Consider the following 21,845-nt stretch of genomic DNA (forward strand, 5'->3'; position numbering starts at 1 on the left):
GCAGCCGCCCCAGAAGTGGCGCATCCATTTAGATGTGCCAATCCTGGAGCTTTCCCCCAACTCATCCCGTTGCCCTGGAGCGGTGGCAAACGGGGTAATATATGGGGTTGATGCCAGATGTGTAATGTCACCTGGCGTTAAGCCCTGGGGTTTGTGATGTCACGCGTCTATCAGATACCTGACATCAGAAACCCAGTCAGTAATAAAAAAAAATAGACGACAAACACATTTTTATTTGAAAAAACACTGCCCAAAACATTCCCTCTTTCACCAATTTATTAGAAAGAAAAACAAATCCAGTCTGGTGTAATCCAAGGGGGTCCCACGACGATCCATACCATAGTCACTGTCCCAGTCACTGAAGAACAGAATGTTCCACCCATTGGCTGGGAGAGTAGTGCAGTAACCTGAGCGAACATCAATAGGTCAGCCCAGGTCACGACGAGTGCTGCTGTCAGGAGGTTAGCGAGGTACATTACCTGCGGTGATTGCTGCACTCCTGACAGCAGCGCTGTCACTGAGTTCAATGACCGCCGCCTGCACAAACCAAGTATCGCGAGCGGCCTGTGAAGTCACCGCTAGTGACAGGCTTTGGTCCGCAGCGAGAGGAGATGTGACAAGCGGCAGGCATGGAAGACAGTGACAGCGCTGACGTCAGGAGAGCAGGACTTCATCACCGCAGGTAAGGAACTTTACTAATCTCCTGACGGCAGCGCTCATTATCCCCGCGGCTGCTGACACTGCTGTGCGGGCAGCTGCGGACACACTACAGTGCGGGCAGCTGCTGACACTGCTGTGCGGGCAGCCACGGGGCTGGAGCGGGACACAGACTGCACGGCACCCGACGGAAGTCACACGGAACTGCTTCAGTGAGGCTTCCGGGGATTTTGCGGGCCCATTGACTTGTATTGAGTCACAGTCTGTTATTACGGAACAGAATAGGACATGTTCCATAATAACGGAATGGACATACGGCATCCAATGTGTTTTTTTTTGTAGGATCGGATGCACACGGAAGTGCTACCGTGTACCATCCGATCCTACACAAAAGACATTGAAAAGATGGTCCTGTCCGTGGGTCAGCAAAAAAACAGGAACTGACCAGGACAAACGGAACGGCCGTTTGAATGAGCCCTTAAGCAATTTAACACAGTTTTCAAGTCCGTTTCACCTGTGATACGCCCACACAGGTTCAGATATACAACTTCTCCTTATAAGTATTCCAGTGGCGCTATCTCAGCCTCTAATCACTGACCTAGTCAGTATACAGACCTCTTTACAGAGGTACCTTGCGGAGGTATCACAAACCTCCCTACACGGTATCGGTCAGGACAAGTTAGGCTTCCTGGAGACAACACAGTCTTCTCTCACTGACCATGTGGAAAACATTCAGTCTCCATGTTGACACATGAGATACACCCATGGGCGAAGGTAGGTGGATAACTAGACCCGCTCCAGCTATACGTAAAACCGCTGGAATCGCCTAGTGAGCCTGTGCCAGATCCGACATCCAGAATTACACCACTTCCTTGACACATACCCACATGTTGCAGCTTTTACGCCTAAAATTAACACTAGTACTGGATCCCTCACATGATGGATATGGCTAGAGTACCCCATTAACTGTAATAGGATTCTTTAGGGTACTGTTATGGTGTGCTGCATTCTAGAAAAGTAAATGCTGTAATATTTTGGCCAGATCTATATAGATGATGATGACGGACGGCAGTTATCTCCCTGTTTCTACATACTGATATGAACATGCTTGCTCTGCTGGGTTTGCAGGTTTGTAGGTGAGTCTGGGAAGATCACAACCACCTGTAGCTTATGTCGTACCGGATAAAGTAAAGATGTTGACAGACTTTAAGATAATTCAACCGAAAAATGTGCTGTAAAGGGCAGTAATCTCTGCTCTTATTGTAACATTTTCTTAGGCATGCTGTTTTATTAGATACAGCGCTAGTGTTAAAGGACCATCTGTCACTGGCAAATGACAGGCCAGTCTGCTGTCAGCATGTAGAGCAAGCTGCTACATTATGTGGGCTGGAGAGGCAGAGCCTCTAATGAATATTAATGAGAAAACAGCGCAGAATATATCCTTTTTTTTTTTTTTTTTTTTTGAGTATTTCACAATTTTACAAAAACAACATTTTCGAGAAATCGATCAAAAATTTTCCTGTCGAGTTTCAATAAAAGAATCATCAGTTTGGGAGCCAGGAGCTGATTGATCCACGCTGCTACGGTACTAACTATAAAATGGGTTGTGTCTGATGCCACTTTTGGATGCTGTACCATATAGCATATTGCCTGTAGGCAGTCATGCCCCTTCCTCTGCTTTATTTCTTATTCTAAAATAAAAAAGGAGAAGTATGCAGCTACGGTATGTACCGTTCATTTCCTGCAATCCAGATTAGTGCAATAGTTCCCCTCTCAGCTGAGCCTCTCGGCAGTTTTACTTTACATCCTCTGACACCATCACAGCTTCACTCTTTGCTATACTGATTCCTTATAATCTTGGACGTGGATAGGACATGGGAAAGAAGCTCGGCCAGGTACCATGGTTGTCATGTATACTTATTGATAAGAATATGAAATGTCATTGGATGTTTACCTTTTGAGATGCATTTTTTTTTTAAAATTATCATTATTATGACTACTATAACCTCCACATTCATTGTTCCCATTCACTAGAACCGCAGCCAGAGATGGAGACACAGACTTACAATCCTCTGAATGAAATGATTATATGCTCATTTCTGACTTTATTGTAGTGTTACTGTCAAGTTTGGTTTGTGCTCATTCCATTCACATTATGATTTCTGTCTTCTTGTGAATCTTCAGCAGCCAGATAAGGGGGATTTGAGCAGCCTGAGTCTCCCCCCAAGTGCACTTCATGGAGGTTCAGAAGGAAACATCAGCCTGGAAGTCCCTGAAGGGGCTCCAGATCCACAGCGCACCAAAGCCGCAATGGACCATTTACATCAAAAGATCCTCAAGATAACCGAACAGATTAAGATCGAGCAGGAGGCACGAGATGACAACGTTGCTGAGTATCTAAAGTTGGCTAATAACGCAGACCGACAACAAGCTGCCCGCATCAAACAGGTATGCCTTCTTCAAAATTATTTGTCTGAGGCTGCGGTCACACGATTATATAAAATGGATGAGTGGTATGCGGTGGTTTAGCGGGCAGTGACGATTAGCATTTCCTTTTCTCATGCGGATTCGGCAAGAGAAACAAAATTGCAGCATGCTGCGCATGGCAGCTCAACTCGGGCTGAACTCTGATGACAGCCATGGATTTCCGCAGACTCATAGAATGGAGAGATTTTGGTCTCCATCATCTCCTCACCTGTGATACAATTCTGTCCTCAGAGAGAATCAAATCACATGAGGCTGACACACGAATCAAACTGATTAACAAAGCCGATCCGATTCTCTCGCATGAGAGAACATACACGTGTGGGAGCACAGCCTAAACTAGATATACTAAGAGAATTGCTTTGGTTATTCTTACAAAAATATACTTGGTGTGGCAATAGGAGATAAATATAGACGTGAGAAAACCTACTGTACACCCTCTGTGAATTGTGTGGGTTTATATATTAGTATGTAATAAAAATATCTGGTCCTTATATCGTATTAAAGTCAGTAAATACATCCTCAGGTGAACAACAACACATGTCAAATTACATTGTGTCTTTATGAACAAAAAATAGTCCAAAATGCTGAAGTAATCATTTTCGATTACTTTATCAGCCTATTACATCATTCTGGAAGAGTTTTTTTTCCGCTCTTCTTTATAACTTTGCTTAAAGGGAAGCTATCACCAGGTTTTTGCTATTTAAGCATCATGATGTGGAGGCAGAGACCCTGATTCTAATGATGTGTCACCTCTAGACAATCTTGTGCTAATTAAACTGATTGTATTAAATTTGCAGCAAGTATCATATCACTGGAATCAGGGTCTCGGTCTTTACATGATGCTGCTCACAGATTAAATAGCAAAAACCTGCTGACTGATTCCCTTTAATTAATTGAAATGGGTGGCCATTTGTTTATGCATAGGTCTCTTAAAGGGGTCATCTGGTTCAATTTTATGTTTTAATTATGGGCTTAAGAACTAACAGACAGCGAGTTACTAACCACCTCCCTGTTCTACCTGTCGCCAGCTCACAGCAGTCACCTGCCGGCGATTCTGCTGCTTCATGTCAACTGTGCAGCTCTTGCTTTTCTCAGCTCCTATTTTGACAAATGGAACTGCCGACGTTATGCTGCATCCGTCTATCTAGAGGTGTCGGCAATATCGCCCCATCAACAGCAGAGTGAAAGAGAAGCTGCTGCTCTGTCAACGTGACGTCAAGACAAGCCACAGGATCGCCAGCAGGAGCAGTTTGTGATCGCTCTGTGCTGGAAGAAATGTCATAGTTAGCAACTACCTGACTATTAGTTCTTAGGGCCAAAGTAAAAAACTGAAATAGTCTCTGACAAACCCTTTAAGATCCCACCACAGAATTTCATTTGGGTTGACTTGTGGACTTTGACTGGGCCATTAAAGCATCTTGATTACTTTTTTTCAGTTGTTCCTATGTAGCTTTGCTGGTGTGGGACCTTTGTCTTGTTACATGACCTAGTTGTGGCCAAACTTAGATTTTGGATAGAAGGTCACATATTTAACTCTAGAATACGTTAGTGTACAGAGGCATTAATGGATTAATGGTCGACTCAATATCTTCAGTGTGTCCTGGTCCAGTAGGAGTGAAGTGACTGGTTTCCCCACAGCATGTGATCAAAGGAGATTAACAAGCAGCTCAGCAAAGATTAACTCTTGCTAGCCTGGCTATGAACTACAAGTCTGTGGGTTGACGCCCGATTCAGCCTGTGTTGATCTCAGACATCACAGAAGTTAGCAGGCAGAGTTTCAGAATCTATAGTCTCCACAGATTCTGATGCCGCCATGACTGCGATATTTGTAAAAACGTCCTTGTGACAGGAGAGATCTTAAAATTGCTGTTGGAAGAAGGCACCCTTAAAATATGAGAGACCTGGAGCAGTTTACAAATAAAGAGTGGTCCAAAATTATAGCAAGCACTTGATTGTAGTTATTTATTCCAAAGGGTGTGCAACCAAATATTAAGTTGAGGGTGCCAACAGTTTTGTCCTGCTCATTTTTGGAGTTTTATGTGAAATTATGGCCAATTTGCCTTTTTTCTCTTTTTTTTTATTTTGTGTTGCTCCAAGACACACAAAGGAAATAAACGTGTGTATAACAAAATGAGTAATTTTAACAATTTTCTGGGAGAAATATTTCACTTTCTAGAACAATATCAAGGGTGCCAACATATTTCAGCCATGACTGTAAGCTCAATTATTCCGATGTGGTCTATGGTCATTAATCAGCACAGAGGAGTTTAGAAAAACACTGATAAAACCGTTACAATCTCCCTTTCAGATCAAGGTCATTGTCAGTTAAATGGTCAGTGTTCTTTCACAAACAAATGAACATAAGAAACTTTGTAATTTATCTTATTAGAGAAATCTGTATCTTTATCCGCTTTAAGCCATAAGGCCTAAAGCTGGGTTCACACTAAGCGACAGCGACAACGACGTCGCTGTTACGTCACCATTTTCGGTGACGTAACAGCGACCTTGTAAGTCGCTGTTATGATCGCTGCTTAGCTGTCAAACACAGCAGAAGCAGCGATCATAACGTCGCTGTGCTACATGTGCAGAGAGCAGGGAGCCGCGCTTAGCGCTGGCTCCTTGCTCTCCTAGGTACAGTACACATCGGGTTAATTAACCCGATGTGTGCTGCAGCTACATGTCACAGTGCAGAGAGCAGGGAGCCGCGCACACTGCTTAGCGCTGGCTCCTTGCTCTCCTTGCTACAGTATACATCGGGTTAATTACCCGATGCGTACTGCAGCCACATGTGCCCAGAGCAGGAGCCGGCGCTGGCAGCAAGAGCGGAGGCTGGTAATGAAGGTAAATATCGGGTAACCAGGGAAAGGTCTTCCCTTGGTTACCCGATGTTTACGCTGGTTACAGCTTACCGCAGCTGCCAGTGCCGGCTCCTGCTCGCTTCATTTCGTCGCTCTCTCGCTGTCACACACAGCGATTTGTGTGTCACAGCGGGAGAGTGACGACCAAAAAATGAAGCTGGACATTCAGCAACGACCGGCGACCTCACAGCAGGGGCCTGGTCGTTGCTGGATGTCACACACAGCGACAGCGACGGGACGTCGCTGCAACGTCACAGAAAATGGTGACGTAGCAGCGACGTCCTTGTCGCTGTGTGTGACACCAGCTTAAGCCACACGGCGAGAAAATCTGTGCGAGTGGAGTGTGATAAAACATCTCATTCCACTCGGACCAATTCTAGCCTGTGTGTCAACTCATATGAGCGATTATTTTCTCAGCCCTTATCGGACCGAGAAAACAATCGCAGCATGCTGCAACTGTAATGCGAGACTCTTGTCTCTCGCACCCATTCAAGTGAATGGGGCGAGAGAAAAATCGCACTGCACTTGTGGTACACCGGTGTACCGCGCGTGCAGAGCGAGAATGGCAATAGCCGGCTACGGAGGAGAGAGGGAGATAAATCCCTCCCTCCCCTAATCCGTGTCGGCCCGCCCCTCCGCAGTGCCGGGCCGCCCCCCGCAGCTTAGGTGCGATCGCACAGTCGGACTGCAGACACAGGGATACTAGCATCACACTCAACTCCTGCTGTGCTGCCAGCACGAGTCGAGTGTCATGCGAGCTTCGCAGTAGTGCCCCGTGTGGCCCAGAACTTACTGCTTTCCCCGTGCCACCCGAACTCACAATCCACTCTGAAAAACAGCTAAAATTTGTTTTGGTCAAAATTTGATGGCTTGGCAATACAGTGAGGTGTCAGGTTACAGCTGCTATTATACCCTGTGGAGTGGTGAGAAGTGGTGTGATACACAGGCAGGGAGGTATGATCACAGATTGAGCAGCAGCTTTTTAGCTAAAGATTTACCGTATATTTTCCCAGAACCTTTTTCCCAGGTACACTGCCTAGCCTTGTTGTATAATTATTTTCCATTCTGCTAGTGCTTTTGTCTGTCTGCTACATAGGGAAATTAGAACAGGAGTCCTTCTCTGTGTGCTGTACTGCGTGTAGGAGATTTCATAGCAGCTAGCCTCCACTCACCAGCACAGAGTCGATTGAAAGTTAGAGAGAGAGCCTGCAAATGGGAAGGTTGGTGAAAATTGGAGGCTGTAAGTCATATAACGCCCAGAAATAGTGTTATTCAGAAAAGGTATCTGAAATGACAAATTCATTTTAAAGGGAACCTGTCACCAGTTTTTGGGCCTATTAGCTGCGGCCACAACCACTGGACCTACGTCATACACACGCACCGGCATTGAGATCCTGCACAGGCGCACTTTGATCTACTCTCAGCAGGGCAGATCAAAGTATTGTAGTGCGCCTGCGCAGAGCATTGTCGGCGTGTGTGTATGACGTAGACCGCGGCTTCAAAATAAGGAAGACCAAGACGGCCGAAGGGGAGGCGCTGAGTCCCGGAGAAGGGTGCCACCCATCCGACTGTTGTGGACTGTAGCAACCTTCCAGGTGAGTATTATATAGTGATTTTTACGTTCTACACAGTTGCCTGGGCTCTTATATACAGCATGTTAGAATGCGTTATATAAGAGCCCACTTGTGGTGGCCGCAGCTTATAGTCCCAAAAACTGGTGACAGGTTCCTTTTAATCCATTCTGCAGCCAGCAATTTGAGGGTCAACCAAGCGACTATAAAAGCCAAATGGTGGAAATTTCTTTTTAGCCCAAAATGCATGCATTTCTGACGAAAGTATTGTGGATACCTTTGGGGACACTTTATAAAGGGAACTTGTCAGGCGATTTATGCTGCCTAAATACTTTGAAGAGCCAGCTGTGGTTCCTAGATGGAGACAAGACTAGTCCAGCCTTGCCCACAGCCGGCTCTGTCCAGAGCTATTGCAGTTGATCGGAAGGTCTCTCCATACATACACGATATTTTATTAACAATATATTAAGTAATTGGACAATTTGATGTGCAAAGTTAGACCTGCCTTTTGTGGCATGTTCATTGAACTCCATTGGATCATTGATATATCCCATAAACTTGATTCACTTCAGAGTTGTCCTAGATTTGAAAATGATGGCGACTATCTTCTAGAAATAGTGCCAGATCTGTTCCCTGTATGCGAGTGATACTGCAGTGCAGTTCCATACACTTTACCGGAGCTGAGCGACAATACCATTCACAACCAGTATGTAACTGTGACACTGATGATGGAAGAATGTAAAGTTTGGGGTTTTTTGAACAGTTCAACCACTTTGTAAACTCTGGTGTTTATTGTGTTAATAAGGGTTCACATTTTCTTTACTTTGTCTTATTTCACCTTAGGTTTTTGAGAAGAAGAATCAGAAATCTGCACAGACGATTGCTCAGTTGCACAAGAAGTTAGAACATTATCACAAGAAACTGAAGGAGATTGAACAAAATGGCATATCACGACAGCCAAAAGATGTCTTGAGGGACATGCAGCAAGGGCTAAAAGATGTGGGTGCAAATGTGCGAGCGGGCATCAGCGGCTTCGGTGGAGGTGTAGTGGAAGGCGTCAAGGGAGGCCTTTCTGGACTATCTCAGGCCACCCATACTGCTGTAGTGTCAAAACCTAGAGAGTTTGCAAGTCTTATACGAAATAAATTTGGTAGTGCTGACAATATCTCACATTTAAAAGATGGTATGGAAGAAGAGGGGGAGGGACAGGGGGGCTCAAGGGCACTAAGTGGCAGTGCAACCTTGGCACCAAGCCCCAAATATGGGAGTGATGATGAATGCTCTAGTGCTACTTCTGGGTCAGCTGGTGCAGGAAGTAACTCTGGGGCTGGACCTGCAGGACCCGGTAGCCCAAGGTCTAACACTCTGGATGGTCATCATCACAGTCACCATGGAGGTTTTGATGCTATTCTCGAGGAATTATGTGAAATCAAGGAAGGACAGAGCCACCTTGAAGATTCAATGGAAGACTTGAAATCACAGCTACAGAGAGATTACAGCTACATGACGCAATGTCTTCAAGAAGAACGCTACAGGTTAGTGCTACCTTGGATGAAGGCACAAAATGATGTCATTGCTATTATTGATAAGAAAAGTTCATATTATCTAGAAAACAATGTTTTAGAATATTCTATAATTAATGTACAGAAATGAGCATATACTAATGTATCTGTCACGTTATAAACATCTTCAGTTCTTAGTTTTTAATCCTCAAGCAGATCTTTTTCTAAGCCTAGTGTCTATAATCTCTGATTAGTTCTCCATCTCTAATAGTTGGAAAGGGTTGCTTCTCTCTCCCCGTGTTCATTTTCAAGACCACAATCTTTGCACTAGTGTATACATTGAAACTGCGCTGGAGAGAGAAATTTGAGCTTAGATTGCTTTACATAGTTATAAGGAAAGTTGATTTTTCCATTGTAAACAGGTTAAAGGGATTCAACACTATTGCACAACTTGTCATTTTTTGATCCTTTTACCACTGCTGATTTCTTAAAATATCTTAAAGGTTGGATCTCTCTGTATCTGATTCTAAGCTCTTGATCCCCTGCATGCACATACAGTGAAATGATAGAATTCAGCACTAAAGCCTGCTTTACATGTTGCAATTTTGCATACAATATCGTATGCGATTTGCAACGCCCCCAACGTATGTGTGGCACGTTCAATTTTGTTGAACGTGCCGCACAAACGATTAACCCCCGTCACACATACTTACCTTCCATATGACCTCGATGTGGGCTGCGAACGTCCACTTCCTGGAGTGGGAGGGACGTTCGGTGTCACATCGATGTCACGCGGCAGCGGCCAATAGAAGCGGAGGGGCGGAGCTGTGCGGGACGTAAACATCCCGCCCACCTCCTTCCTTCTGCATTGGGGGCCAGAAGCCGCAGGACGCAGGTAAGATCTGTTCATCGTTCCCGGGGTGTCACACACTGCGATGTGCGCTACTCGGGTACGATGAACAATCTGACGTGCAATTCTAGAGACAGGTACGATGTGTATGCGATGAACGTTCAATCGCAATCGCACGTACCTGTCACACACTGCAATGTAACTTACAATGCCGGATGTGCGTCACTTACGACATGACCCTGCCGACACATTGTAAGATACATTGCAGCGTGTAAAGCAGGCTTTAGTTCTTTGTCTATGCAAGAGATATGGGGCTCTAACAGGTATAAGATGCTGTATATGAAAGGCAACCTGTCATGTTGAAAATGGTACATGATCAGCAGGCAGGATGTTATAGCGCTGGTAAGACTTTGTGGGAAACTTTTCAGTAGAATATGCATAACTTGTTCATTAAAATCCTTGTATTTGTATGGATATTAGTCCAGAGGGTGGTCTTATTCAGTAATTGACTTTCCTGTATGAGTGTGCATGTAGAGAGTTGTCAATCACTGAGTAGAACTACCCACTGAAGTCATATGCAGTATTCATACCTCCATGAACTTATTGTCACGTGAGTGACTGGGGAAAATAGCTCACAATGCAATACATGACATAACAAAGTGTACACTTTAACAATGGGGGACCCTAGCGCTAGTGAGGGTAAAGTTGGGACACCTCCTTCACTCACCTGCAGCTGTTCCCTACACTCCTAGCCACTCCCTATACAGGTTCTGCACCTGTCACTGAACAGAATACCTGAGACCCTGAAAGACCCTGTAATAGCCCCGGCTAGTGAGCGGGCAGAGAGGGACGCTAGCCCCACCGCTGCACTAATTAAACACCAAGGGAAGGAAGGAGAGGCAGGGGAAAAACAGACAGCTGCAGCCAGCAACAGGACTGCAGCCTACCCAGCAACTTGCAGAGTGGGCTCCACCAGCTCCTTCCACCTCCTGGCCAAGTATCCAAATGAGTAAGAATAACTGGCACCCTCTACTGGGAGCAAAAGGTATATATAGGGACTGGGAGTGGTCCAAACGGGAAAAAACTTGGGAAGGTAATGAGAGTGCTTGCTGGCAAGGAATACTGACATTAACCCTCTTGTACCCAAAAGAAAGAATACATTTAATGTGCAGAGTCTCAAGGCAAAGAGACTCTGACCCCGAACCTCTCATTAGTGTCTACAACAGAGAGACGACTATGACACTTTTCCACGTTTTTTCACGTGACACCCACAAACTTAAATGTATTTTATTGGGATTTTATGTAATATACTAACACAAAGTAGCAAGTATGTAGGCAGTGTAAAGGAAATTATACATAATTTTTCTAAATGTTTTAAAAAATATAAATCTGAAAATTATGACATGCATTTATATTCAGCCCCCTGAATCAATACTTTTTAGGATCACCATTCGCTGCAATTACTGCTGTAAGTCTTTTGGTGTATGGCTCTACCAGCTTTGCATACCTAGAGGCTGACATTTTTGACAATTGTTCTTTGCACAATAGCTTAGTGAGAGTGGATGGAGCGTCTGGGAACAATAATTTTCAAATCTTGCCACAGATTAAATCTGGCCTGTGACTGGGCTATTCAAACACATGAATATGCTTGAACTAAACCATCCATTGTAGTTCTGGCAGTATGTTTAGGGTTGTTATCCTGCTGGAAGCTTAACATACGCCACAGTCTCAAGAACTTTGCAGCCTCTAACAGATTTTCTCGCAGGATTTTTATGTATTTAGCGCCATCCATCTTCCCATCAACTCTGACCAGCTTCCCTGTCCCTGCTGAAGAAAAGCCTCTCCACAGCATGATACTGTCACCACTCTCTTTGACAGTGGTGATGGTGTTTTCAGGGTATGTGCAGTGTTAGATTAGCATTTTGCATTTAGTCCAAAAAATCCTTCTCATCTGACTAGAGCACCGTCTTCAACATGCCATGTAGGGGACACAGCTAGCATGTGGAAGAAGGATGTGTAGTCCATGTCTTATTTTCTAGTTATTGTATAATTAATAGTACCAGTCATACTTTTGGACATACCAGAGCAGCTTTATCCACATGCTAGCTGTATCCCCTACATGCATGTGGAAGAAGGTGCTCTGCTCAGATGAGACCAAAGTATAACTTTTTGGGTTAATGCAAAACATGTGTAGTGGAAAACTAACATTGCACATCACCCTGAAAACCTCATCCCTACCGTCAAGTATAGTGGTGGCAGCAACAAGTTATTGGATGCTTTTTTTCTGCAGGAACAGGGAAGCTAGTCGGAGCTGAAGGGAACATAGATGGAGCTAAATACAGGACAATCGAGGAGGTGTAGGTTCACTTTCCAGCAGAACAATCACCTTAAACATTCTACCAGAGCTACAATGGATATTTTAGATCAAAGCTTATTCATGTGTTTGTTTGACCCAGTCAAAGTAAAGATCTAATTCCCATTGAGAATCTGTGCAAGACTTGAAAATTGCTGTTCCCAGATGTTCTCTGTCCAATCTAACTGAGTTAGTGCTATTTTTCAGAGAAGAATGGACAAAAATTTCAGCCCCTAGATGTGCAAAGCTGGTAGAGACATACCCCAAAAGACATGCAGCAGTAATACCGTAGCAGCAAAAGGTGGACCTATAAAGTATTGAATCAGGAAGGCTGAGAACAAATAGAATTTCTCTTTATATATATATATATATAGTCGTGGAACGACTGACCGCCGGGCGGGGGGAACGCAGCATGTAACGTTTTTTGAGCAGCGAGATCCGTCGGATTTCGCTGCGCATGCTCTCTGGCTCCCTGCACACGTCACCAGCTTTGATTGGTTACCCGATATTTACCCTGGTTACGGTGCAAGGAGCCAGCGCTAAGCGGTGTAGGCCCGTAACCAAGGTAAATATCGGGTAACCAAGGTAAACATCGGGTGCTTTGCTGTTACCCAATATTTAGGCTGGTTACGTGTGCAGGGAGGCCGACACTTCCCCGCTCGGCCCCGCCCCCTCCCGCACTCCGCACATGTATGTACACACACACACACACACACCTGTCCCCAGCCATGCAGATAAGCACTGCCACTGATACCCTCGTCTGGCCCCGCCCCCCGCTCGGCTCCGCTCCCTCCCGCACTTTGCATGTGCACACACACACATACATACATACATACATGCACATACACACACTCACTCACACATACACTCACCTGTCCCCAGCCATGTAGACCGCAGCACTTCTACTGACATCCTCAGCGCCTGGCCCCGCCCCCCGCTCGGCTCCGCCCCCTCCCGCACTTTGCATGTGCACACACATACATACATACATACATACATACATGCACATACACACACTCACTCACTCACACATACACTCACCTGTCCCCAGCCATGCAGACCGCAGCACTTTCACTGACAAACTCAGCGCCTGGCCCCGCCCCCCGCTCGGCTCCGCCCCCTCCCGCATTCAGCATGTGTGTATACACACACACACACACACACACACACACACACTCACCTGTCCTGCAGTCCCTGCGGCACTGACGTCCTCAGTGCCACGGCCCCGCTCGGCTCCCCTCCCCCCCGAACTCCGCCCCCCGCACACAACGGAATCCGACAAAGAATTCTGTTCTTTGTCATCCGTTGTACAGCGTTGAACAGCGCATCAGTCACATGCGTCAAGCGACGCATGTGACTAATACAAAACAACGGAAATGTGAACTTAGCCTTAGATTACAGCTCCTGCATTACAAACATTTATATTTTACTCTTAAATACTACACTGTTTTAAGGAAAAACTTATTTGAAAGTGCAGCCACACAGGGGGTGACTAGTCCAGGAGGCAGGTTCCCACTGGCTTCTTTCAGTCAGCTAAACTATGACAGATCTTTTCGTGTGTGTGTGTGTGTGTGTGTGTGGAGAGCAATGTAAACCTGGCTGAACAGATAGCATGGGCATACAGTATTGTAGATTTGAAAAACAATCATTAAATTAAACAAACAGCTTTGTTGGAGGCATAAAACTGTGCGAGGAACAGCCAAACTCATTTACAAAGGTGAGGTTGTGAAGCATGGCAAGACTGAGCTCAGCAACAGGACACAGTTTAGTTATACTGCATCAGTAAGGGCGGCGTTACACGCACCGATTTATCGTGCGATCGCACCCGCTCCCGTCGTTTGTGCGTCACAGGCAATTTGTTGCCCTTAGCGCACAAAGTCGTTTACCCCCGTCACACGGACTTACCTCCCAAACGACCCGCTGTGGGCGGCGAACATCCTCTTCCTGAAGGGGGAGGGACGTTCGGCGTCACAGCGACGTCACACAGCGGCCGCCCAATAGAAGCGGAGGGGCGGGGATGAGCGGGAAGTAACATCCTGCCCACCTCCCACCTCCCTCCTTCCTCATTGCCGGCGGAACGCAGGTAAGCTGTGTTCGTTGTTCCCGGGGTGTCACACGGAGCGATGTGTGCTGCCTCGGGAATGACGAACAACCGTCGCGCAGGAGGTATGACTTTATGAAAATGAACGACGTGTCAACGAGCAACGATAAGGTGAGTATTTTTGCCCGTTCACAGTCGTTCGTAGCTGTCACACGCTACGATATCTCTAATGATGCCGGATGTGCGTCACGGAATCCGTGACCCTGACGACATATCGCCCGATTATATCGTAGCGTGTGACGCCGCCCTTAGGCGTCTCCCAGAGAGAGATTTTAACTCAAAATGTGCTGTCTAAATACTCAGCTACACCCATCTACTATTTGGGAAGGTCTTGCCAGAAGTGGTCTTCCCAGAAGAATTCTTGGAAACAAGACTAAATGAGTAGACTGTGCTTAAAAACATAAAAAAACTTTGGGAAGAAAAATCACAGCAGGTGCTCTGGACTGATAAGTCAAAATTTGACATATTTGGTTGTAGCAGAAGCCATTTTGTTCACCAAAAGGCTGGAGAGCGGTAATGTCTGCAGACAGCAGTAACGCATGGTGGAGGTTTGCAAGTTTGAGGCTGCTTTTGAACAAATGAGGTTGTGGATTTGGTCAGGATTAATGGTCTCCTCAGTGCTTAGAAGAGCAGTCTGGTATTTTTCTATCATGCAATATCATCAGGGGCATGTATCATTGGCTCAAAATGTATTCTAGGGCAATGACCCCAAATAGAGTCAATGTCATTAAGAACGATTTTCAGTGTAAAGAAGAACAAGGAGTCCTGGAAGTAATAACATGACCACCACAGAGCCCTGATCTAATGATGATGGAGCCTGCCTGGGATTACATGAAGAGACGGGTGAAAAGGTTCACCAAAAATGGGAATACATCACCATATTTTACTATAACCTTAATTTCCGTTTTTAAGACGTCTCCTATTTGCATATCTATTGTGAAAGGGGAGGCTGTAAATGGTACCATGAAATGATCCTTTTTCATCAGCAGTTTTTCATTCCATATAGGTATGAACGTTTGGAAGAGCAGCTGAATGACCTGACAGAGCTTCATCAAAATGAAATGACATTGCTTAAGCAGGAGCTGGCCAGCATGGAGGAGAAAGTTGCCTATCAGTCATATGAACGGGCCAGGGACATTCAGGTACAGACATGGGACCCTGTGTTACTAAAGGAAAAATTACCTGCTTGGGAAACATTTCCAAACGATCCCCCCATATTTAGACCAGATTGTCTCTGAGATTTTTACTTCTTGTATATAATGTGCTTACTGGCAATCTAGACAACCAACTGGGTAGCCCATGTTATATGTTCAGCAGAATCTATACAATACTGCTCATATATGCTGCCTGGCACATGGCTATGGAATATGCTAGCGCTATATGCGAAAGTAAAAAAATAAGACCATAAAAATTTTTGCCAGGCATATACAGTTATACCATTAGGGCTGGTTTCCGTGTATCAGGCCACTAAGGCTGCTTTCACATATCCGGCTGTAGCAGTGCGGCACAATCCGGTGCTCTGCTGAAAAAACAAAACCGTTTTTTTTTGCCGCCGGTTTTGTTTTTTCCAGCATTGACTTGCATTGGCGCTGCATTGTGCCGCATGGGCTTGCGATCTGTCCGGTTTTTGCCGCATGCGGCAGATTTAGCCGATGCGGCGGTCGGATGGAACGTTCCCTGGAACGTTTTTTGCTCCGGCAAAATAAACCGCATCGCGCCGCATCCATTCGATGCGGCGCATTTTTCAATGCATCCCTATGGACGCCGGATGAGGCGCGATGCGGCAAAAACCGCATCCGGCCGCCGCATGTGGTTTTGTCCACTGCGCATGCTCAGTAGCATGCCGCAAGCGGCAAAAACCGGACGGGCCGCATGTAAAAAACGTATGCAAAGGATGCGGTGTTTTCACCGCATCCGTTGCATAGGTTTCACAGCCAGATTGAGCCGCACGGCTCAAACCGGATGTGTGAAAGCAGCCTTAGTTTGTTACATCCAGTGTGGTTCAGTAGTAAACTGATCCTGGAACCGATCTCATAGATTTCTATGGCATCATTCACATGCATCTGGTACATCAGTTTTTCAATCCACAATAATCATGGATCTACATCAAAAGACACTGTAGTGCATAAATTTGGCATCATTATGTCTGGTTTAGGCATAAAAAAATGATTGGACATATATGATGTACGGAAACCAAGCCGTGCATATTTCTGGGGCATAAGTTCACAGTAGCTATAGAGCAGCATACTACCCCAATTCCAAGAGAGAACAATAAATCACAATTGAAAAATATATAAAATTAAGAAGATGGAATCTTGATTGCTGAGATCCCCTTTGGTTAGAGGCCCCTCATGTGCAAGCTCAGATAAGCCTCAATCAGCAGTGTGACCATAACCGTATAAGGAACCTGCCACCGGCTAGTCCTGCAGATACTTTAGCAATATCATGTGATGACAGAAAATGTTTTCAGGTTTGGTTATGCAATATGTTCTCCAGAAGTCTATGTAAGACATTTGAAGGGGAACAATCAGGGCTGTCATATCACAGACTGTATGTGGTTAGTGTAAGAGCTATCTTAGGAAATTTCTACCTTGGTGGAAATAATGATTTATTTATTACTTGTAAATTCTTAAAAACATAAAGGGCGAGGTATTAGGAAATGTTTCTATAAAGTGGATCTGTCAGCCGTTTCCCAATACAAACAGCACATACAAGTACATCTCAATAAATTAGAATATCCTCAAAAAATTAATTTCAGTTATTCAATACAAAAAGGGAAACGCATATATTATATAGAGTCATTACACACAGTGATCTATTTCAAGTGTTTATTTCAGTTAATGTTGATGATTATGGCTTACAGCCAATGAAAACCCAAAAGTCATTATCTCACAAAATTAGAATATAAGATCAACTGAAAAAATGATTTTAAACTCAGAAATGTTGGCGCCTACTGAAAAGTCTGTACAGTAAATGCCTCAATACTTAGTTGGGGCTCTTTTTGCAGGAATTACTGCATCAATGCGGCGTGGCATGGAGACGATCAGCCTGTTGCACTGATAAGGTGTCCTGATAGAAGCCCAGGTTGCTTTGACAACAGCCTTCAGCTTGTCTGCATTGCTGGGTCTGGTGTCTCTCATCTTTCTCCTGGCAATACCCCATAGATTCTCTAAGGGGTTTAGGTCAGGCGAGTTGCTGGCCAATCAAGCATAGTAATACTGTAGTTATTAAACCAGGTATTGGTACATTTGGCAATGTGACAGGTGCCAAGTCCTGCTAGAAAGTGAAATTTCCATCTCCAAAAAGCTTGTTGGCATAGGAAAGCATGAAGTGCTCTAAAACGTCCTGGTAGACGGCTGCGCTGACTTTGGTCTTCATAAAACACAGTGGACCTACACCAGCAGATGACATGACTCTCCAAACCATCACCGATTGTGGAGACGTCACACTAGACCGCAAGCAGCTTGGATTGTGGCCACTCCATTCTTCCTCCAGACTCTGAGACCTAGATTTCCAAATGAAATGCGAAATTTACTTTCAGCTGAAAACAACACCTTGGACCACTGAGCAACAGTCCAGTTCTTTTTCTCCTTGGCCCAGGTAAGATGCTTCTGGCGTTGTCTATTGGTCATGAGTGGCTTGACACTCATATCCTGGATACATCTGTGTGTGGTGGCTCTGAAGCACTGACTCCAGCAGCAGTCCACTCCTTATGAATCTACCCCAAATTTTTGAATGGCCTTTTCTTAACAATCCTATTAAGGCTGCAGTTATCCCAGTTGCTTGTGCACTTTTTTCTACCACACTTTCTCCTTCCACTCCACTTTCCATTAATATGCTTGGATACAGCACTCTGTGAACAGCCAGCTTCTTTAGAAATTTTCTTTTGTGGCTAATCATCAACATTAACAGAAATAAACACTTGAAATAGATCACTCTGTGTGTAATGACTCCATATAATATATACATTTCCCTTTTTGTATTGAATTACTGAAATAAATTAACTTTTTGATGATCTAATTTATTGACATTTCACCTGTATTTTATATAGGTCTCTTAAACCTAGTGAGGCTGTTGTTGCATTGATAATCCATGTCAGAATGGTTGATTGTGTTTAGAATTTAAAAAAAAGATCAGTCTTCACTTACTGAGCCTGATTGACAGGTCCTCAGTATCTCTCCTCTCTGCTGCTACTTAGATTTCACACTGCTCAGTACAAGCTGCAGCTGTCAGTCAAGCTGGGGTGATGGGCAGAGATTGGTTACACTTTTTGGGTAGGTTCACAGCTTGTGAAAAAAATCACAGCATGTACTAGTTTCTTCCTTATGTTGGGCCAGATTCACCCATTCAATTCTATGGGGCGGCTGGAGGAATAGATCCCATACAGAAAATCTGTATAGCACTGCTTTTTTTATGGATACATTGCAATTCTTTAACATAGAAAACTGTAATCTTGTAAATTGTAGCTGCTGAGTTAAAGACCCATAAGGATTGCATAGGGATGACAAGTGAGAGAAAGATCGTACCAAGTATTCTGGATGAAAGTGACGACTTGTTATATGGTTGAGTGAATTCGGCCTTTAGGCGGACTATAAACTGCTGAATTTAATCATCAGGAATATAGAGCCATTGTGATATCGATTCTCCAAGCAGCTGCAACCAAATTCTAATAATGTTTGCTGTTTGTGTTATGAAATCTGGTGACTAATCGATCCGGAGGTGTGGTGACTTCTGATCATGCACACTGACCTTAATCCTGGTGTTCTTAGATGGTGTAACGGACACAGGTACGTGCGTCACTGCTGATGGTGATGCTGGGCAGTGGGCATTGAATAGCATGTTAGAATGCCTCTGTGGATGCTCATTAGCATATCATAAAGGATCTTTAGAAATACTTTTTCTAAAGATCTCTTTATGTGTGCTACTAGGTACAGGGGTGGTAAGGCAGGGATTAGCAATATACACCCAGAACTGCTCATGGTTCTGTGTGCATATTACACCTGACAGGTTCCCTTCAACAAGAACAGATGAGTGTGAAGGCTTAGATGGGAGAGTTTAACGTCTGAGCTATTGAATTCATGTCTCCCTGTATTCAGTCAGTAATTCAGTATATGTGAATTGTAGGAGACCTCTTTAAAATAGGTTTTGGAATAGTTAAGGGTCTGTTTTGTCTTTTTTTGATCTCTTCCCTTAAATTGCCTTTTCTTTTTGTAATTTCAGGAAGCCGTGGAGTCTTGTCTCACCCGCATCACTAAACTGGAGCTACAGCAACAGCAGCAACAGGTTGTCCAGCTGGAGGGTGTGGAAAATGCCAATGCTCGGGCTTTGCTAGGAAAATTCATCAACGTTCTGCTAGCTCTCATGGCCGTTCTCTTAGTCTTTGTTTCTACAGCTGCCAGTTTTATAACTCCACTGGTTAAAACCCGTGTTCGCCTTTTGTCATCCCTCCTCTTCGTACTCTCCCTGTTCACGTTGTGGAGACACTGGGACTGTGTTACTTACTGTCTGGAACATGTTCTCCTGCCCAGTTGATTCCTCACCCTTTATACCTATTAATCCTGCATCAATGTCTCCTCTCTATACATCTGAGATGTAGACTGACCTTGGCAGAAGATGATGCCCAGCTCCTTCTATACACATATTTATCCGGATGGATCTGTTTATGCATATAGTGATATACCTATATAGAGCTTTTTTATTATTTTTTTTTACATTGGGCAGATATGCGCCACTTACACCTCCCAACATGAAAATGGAAGGGTCACTGGAAAAAGAGCTTAGGTATATGATGTAGCTCGGGAGAACATGGAATAACAGTTGCAAAAATATGCCACGGCATGGACACGGCGTACTAGTGGTGAATGTACGCGACAAGACATGCATCTGTACAAGATGTGAAGAACAAGTGTGGCATTACTACGACGTAGAAGATGTGATGGCTAATGAATTAGCACAAACGGTGCAAGGCTCTATTATTTTACATAAAAATCTATGGAGCTTGAGACAACGCAATGGATGGCGACACAAGTTAGGACAATTGTGTCATGGGAAGGCAAGGATGGATATGCTTGGTAGGAAAGCCATGTGTTGTAAGCTTTCCTTAGCTTGGACACAGAAGGTTTATATAGGTTTATTGGTGTAACTATATACCATAACCAATACTGGATGTAGACTTTAGGTAGTGCGAGGAAGGGTGGTGATGGTTACCCATCCTTTCTTTTTTGTCCCCTCTATGGTTCCCTCATTTTAAAGGAACCGTCATGAGGGTGGGTGCTGTATAACCAGCATTACAAACATCATCAGTAAACTGTTTACATATAGACAGGAAGGAGGAGACTTATTTCATTTCCAGATGTATTCTAACTGTAAGGCAATAACTAGGGTAGTGTTATTCTGCATCCTTCTCGGCCTCCCTGCAAACACAAAGCAGCTGACCTAGCCGGTTATGTCCTCTTAATGATTTAGTAGCCTGGCTATAACTCTTAGAATACAGTATTTATGGGGAGGCCCATAGATTAAATTGCATTTCATGTATTTATTTATCCCTGAGTCAAAGAATATTGTATATTTATTTATTTATTGCAGGTCAAAGTGTACTTACATCCTATACACAGTGGAAAGGGTCAAGTTATAGACTGCGTTGCTATACGTTTTCTGGGACTCTACAGGGAGAACATCGGCTCAGCATACAGCGGCTGATTCCACTGTGACTAGATACGTGGTCATTTTTGAGCAGCCTTTTTTGACTATATTAGAGATTTATTTTGTGAAGTTTTGTTGTTTATTGATTTTTTTTTTTTTCTAGCGGTTGCTGTAATGCATTAACAAATGCACAAATGGAAAAGGGAGTAAAACTTTGAGATAGCCAAATAATTGCAAAACAACATAGACACTCCACATCAAATGTATAAAATTGTTTTATTTCACGTGTTCTAGATTCTATTTTTTACCAAAAGTATTACATGTACATATTTAGAGGTCTTCCCCTTTAAGTTATGTGTACATATCATGAATTTCACTGTCTCTAGCAAGATGGAGACATTTTATTTGTGCATTTTGGTAACATTTGGGACAAAAAAAATGTTCATCTTTTCCTTGTCCCTTCTACTGATTCATGTAACAGTGCTATCACAAGGCAAGGTTTGTGTTACATTCTCTTGCTTCTGTGTGAAATAAAATTTACACATTTAAAAATGGTGTCTGAGTTTTAATCAAACATGTGCCAATGAGTTATTCTATGGTAAGTTTGCAGAAATGTCAAATAACGAGACAATGGGATTTATGCATCTGTCCCACATTGTGAAATCATGACCTACTGTATCAGTCACAGAGGTTATATAAGATATTCTTGATTTAAAATGATGTACTATGGATAAATCCATAGTATCTGAAGATATTACTACATGTTCAGACAATTACAGTGATTATCTTTTGCTATTTATATGCATGTATGTGCAGCAAATCCA

At 44.0% G+C, this 21,845-nt stretch overlaps 1 protein-coding gene across 2 annotated transcripts in view; it reads left to right on the plus strand.

Moving 5' to 3' along the window:
* The window catches only part of TMCC2 (transmembrane and coiled-coil domain family 2), a 100,292-nt gene extending 78,719 nt beyond the window's left edge, over nt 1–21,573 (plus strand). For both annotated transcript variants that reach the window (XM_075335685.1, XM_075335686.1), the window contains 4 exons: nt 2,842–3,105; nt 8,417–9,108; nt 15,386–15,521; nt 19,600–21,573. In XM_075335685.1, the coding sequence (XP_075191800.1) occupies nt 2,842–3,105; nt 8,417–9,108; nt 15,386–15,521; nt 19,600–19,911 (1,404 nt within the window). In that variant the 3' untranslated portion in view covers nt 19,912–21,573. The remainder of the gene's footprint in view (nt 1–2,841; nt 3,106–8,416; nt 9,109–15,385; nt 15,522–19,599) is intronic.
* The last annotated feature ends 272 nt before the right edge of the window (nt 21,574–21,845 follow it).

Source organism: Anomaloglossus baeobatrachus, chromosome 2, assembly GCF_048569485.1.
Source record: "Anomaloglossus baeobatrachus isolate aAnoBae1 chromosome 2, aAnoBae1.hap1, whole genome shotgun sequence".
In the NCBI taxonomy this organism is placed as follows: domain Eukaryota; kingdom Metazoa; phylum Chordata; class Amphibia; order Anura; family Aromobatidae; genus Anomaloglossus; species Anomaloglossus baeobatrachus.